Source organism: Perkinsus marinus (assembly GCF_000006405.1).
Source record: "Perkinsus marinus ATCC 50983 genomic scaffold scf_1104296955314, whole genome shotgun sequence".
Classification (NCBI taxonomy): domain Eukaryota; phylum Perkinsozoa; order Perkinsida; family Perkinsidae; genus Perkinsus; species Perkinsus marinus.
In genome coordinates this window covers 77447-79109 of record NW_003207807.1, presented here as the reverse complement: position 1 = coordinate 79109, position 1663 = coordinate 77447, and the positions used below count along the sequence as shown (strand labels likewise).

The window sequence follows — 1663 nt, the reverse complement described above, 5'->3', positions numbered from 1 at the left end:
AGTCCTAATGAGCTCTTTGTGAATACTCGAGCCTATATGGGGTCCTGTGGGAAGGAACATTGTGAGTATACTAAATTCCGGTTTGACCAGATGGAGGATAGCAGGGAAAAGAAGGAAATCATTGATAGGTTTGAAATGGCGTATAGGCGACCTGCAGAGTGAGGGTTGCAGGTATGAACGTAAATTACTGAGCTATTGCGAGTACATGGAGACCCAGTTGGCCCAGAAGATCCGCAGAGGTAGGTGTTGTGATCGGCAGAAGATTGTTCATGCAAAGATGTTCAGGGAAGGCTAGAGTGGCCACAGAAATACCAGATATAGAGGTTCCCGCCCAGAATAAGGCGAAAATCGATGAACTGCGGGTACTATAGGTTACCGTTCTGTCTTCATGTAGATGACCATTCGGGGAATATGTTTGGGATGGTCCTAGCGCCTCTCGCCCTTGGGCATCGGCCTCTCGCACGAGTTTCGGGAAATGTGGTTTGACGATGATGGTTTCAGAGCAAAATCAACGGTCTGGTCAAAGAGGCCGAGGGTTTGGCGGAGAGAGGCCGCTTGATTGACTCCGAAAAGAAAATGGCGCAGGTAGTAGATGATGATGAGTGTTGGGGTAATTTTGTGGCGCGTGAAGAATCCACTCTTGTAATTTCAGATCGAGCCGCTAAATGATAAAATTCGTGACTTGAGTGGTGAGAAGTACCTCCATATGACGCGTACTGAACTAGTTTGCGACGTTTGCGGCTGTCTGGTAACCCTCAATGAGAACGACGCTCATATGACTCTAGAGAATCACGAGCATGCACGGTAGCTTTGGGTGGCCTTCATCGAATATCTGCTTCGTGACCTATACTCGACTCTTACCTGGCAAAGGGGAAGCTTGCTGCTTCCTCAGTGGTGTTCTTGAGGCTGTCGTCGTGTTACGGAGAGTCTCAGGCATTTAGACCTGCCAGCTGCTTGTCCTCCACAGTGAGGGGTCCGGATGATCGTGCTTTTCTCATCGCACAGTGTTATCACGACAGAGAATGCTTTGGTCTATTGTAGTGGCAAGCAGCATCAAGGTTGGGCTAAGATCAAGGAGACCAGTAAAGCGCTGAGAGAGAAATTCGCGTCGGCCAGAGGCATGCCTTTATCACCACCAACGAGGGAAGCTCCGACCATGGAGAAAACTCCTAATGAACGCAGGTAATTCTTTCGCGACCACTCTTGCGACTATGGTGGAGCAGTATGTGGAAGTATGCGGCAGATCCCCGACGCGGTCTGGAAATAAGGAGGTTGAGGAGAATCTGAAGGAGACGAGGAATGGCCCCGATGCGAATGAACGGAAGAGTGGGGAGTCTCAGTCGAAGGTCGAAGATTGGAGGACCCATCTCTCTAAGATGCGTAGGTCTCCGTTAGATTGTATACATCGTGCTTTGCTTGGTGTTCGCGTCGGAGTATCGACTATTGGTTGACGCTGATGTTGATGCTCTCCATCACGCGAGGAATTTAGTGTTATAGGAGCGCGTCGTTGCACTTAATACCCTTGGAATAGAAATGAAGTTTCATGGGAGTCTCACATCGGATGCATAGTCTTACATGAACCCGAAACTCGTGCGCATGTACGTTCAACTTGAGTGTATATGCGTACGGTTTAATAACCTCAGTGACTCAAGTGAAGCTAAGA

General features: G+C 48.9%; 1 protein-coding gene across 1 annotated transcript in view; it reads left to right on the top strand.

The window, feature by feature from the left end:
- Pmar_PMAR024049 (conserved hypothetical protein) overlaps positions 1 to 1451 on the top strand; it is a gene marked incomplete at both ends in the record, with an annotated part of 5029 nt that extends 3578 nt beyond the window's left edge. Inside the window, 6 exons of the mRNA XM_002775783.1 lie at positions 172 to 239; positions 286 to 362; positions 502 to 585; positions 653 to 804; positions 1042 to 1182; positions 1244 to 1451. Of these exons, the coding sequence (XP_002775829.1) occupies positions 172 to 239; positions 286 to 362; positions 502 to 585; positions 653 to 804; positions 1042 to 1182; positions 1244 to 1451 (730 nt within the window). The remainder of the gene's footprint in view (positions 1 to 171; positions 240 to 285; positions 363 to 501; positions 586 to 652; positions 805 to 1041; positions 1183 to 1243) is intronic.
- Positions 1452 to 1663: the final 212 nt, after the last annotated feature.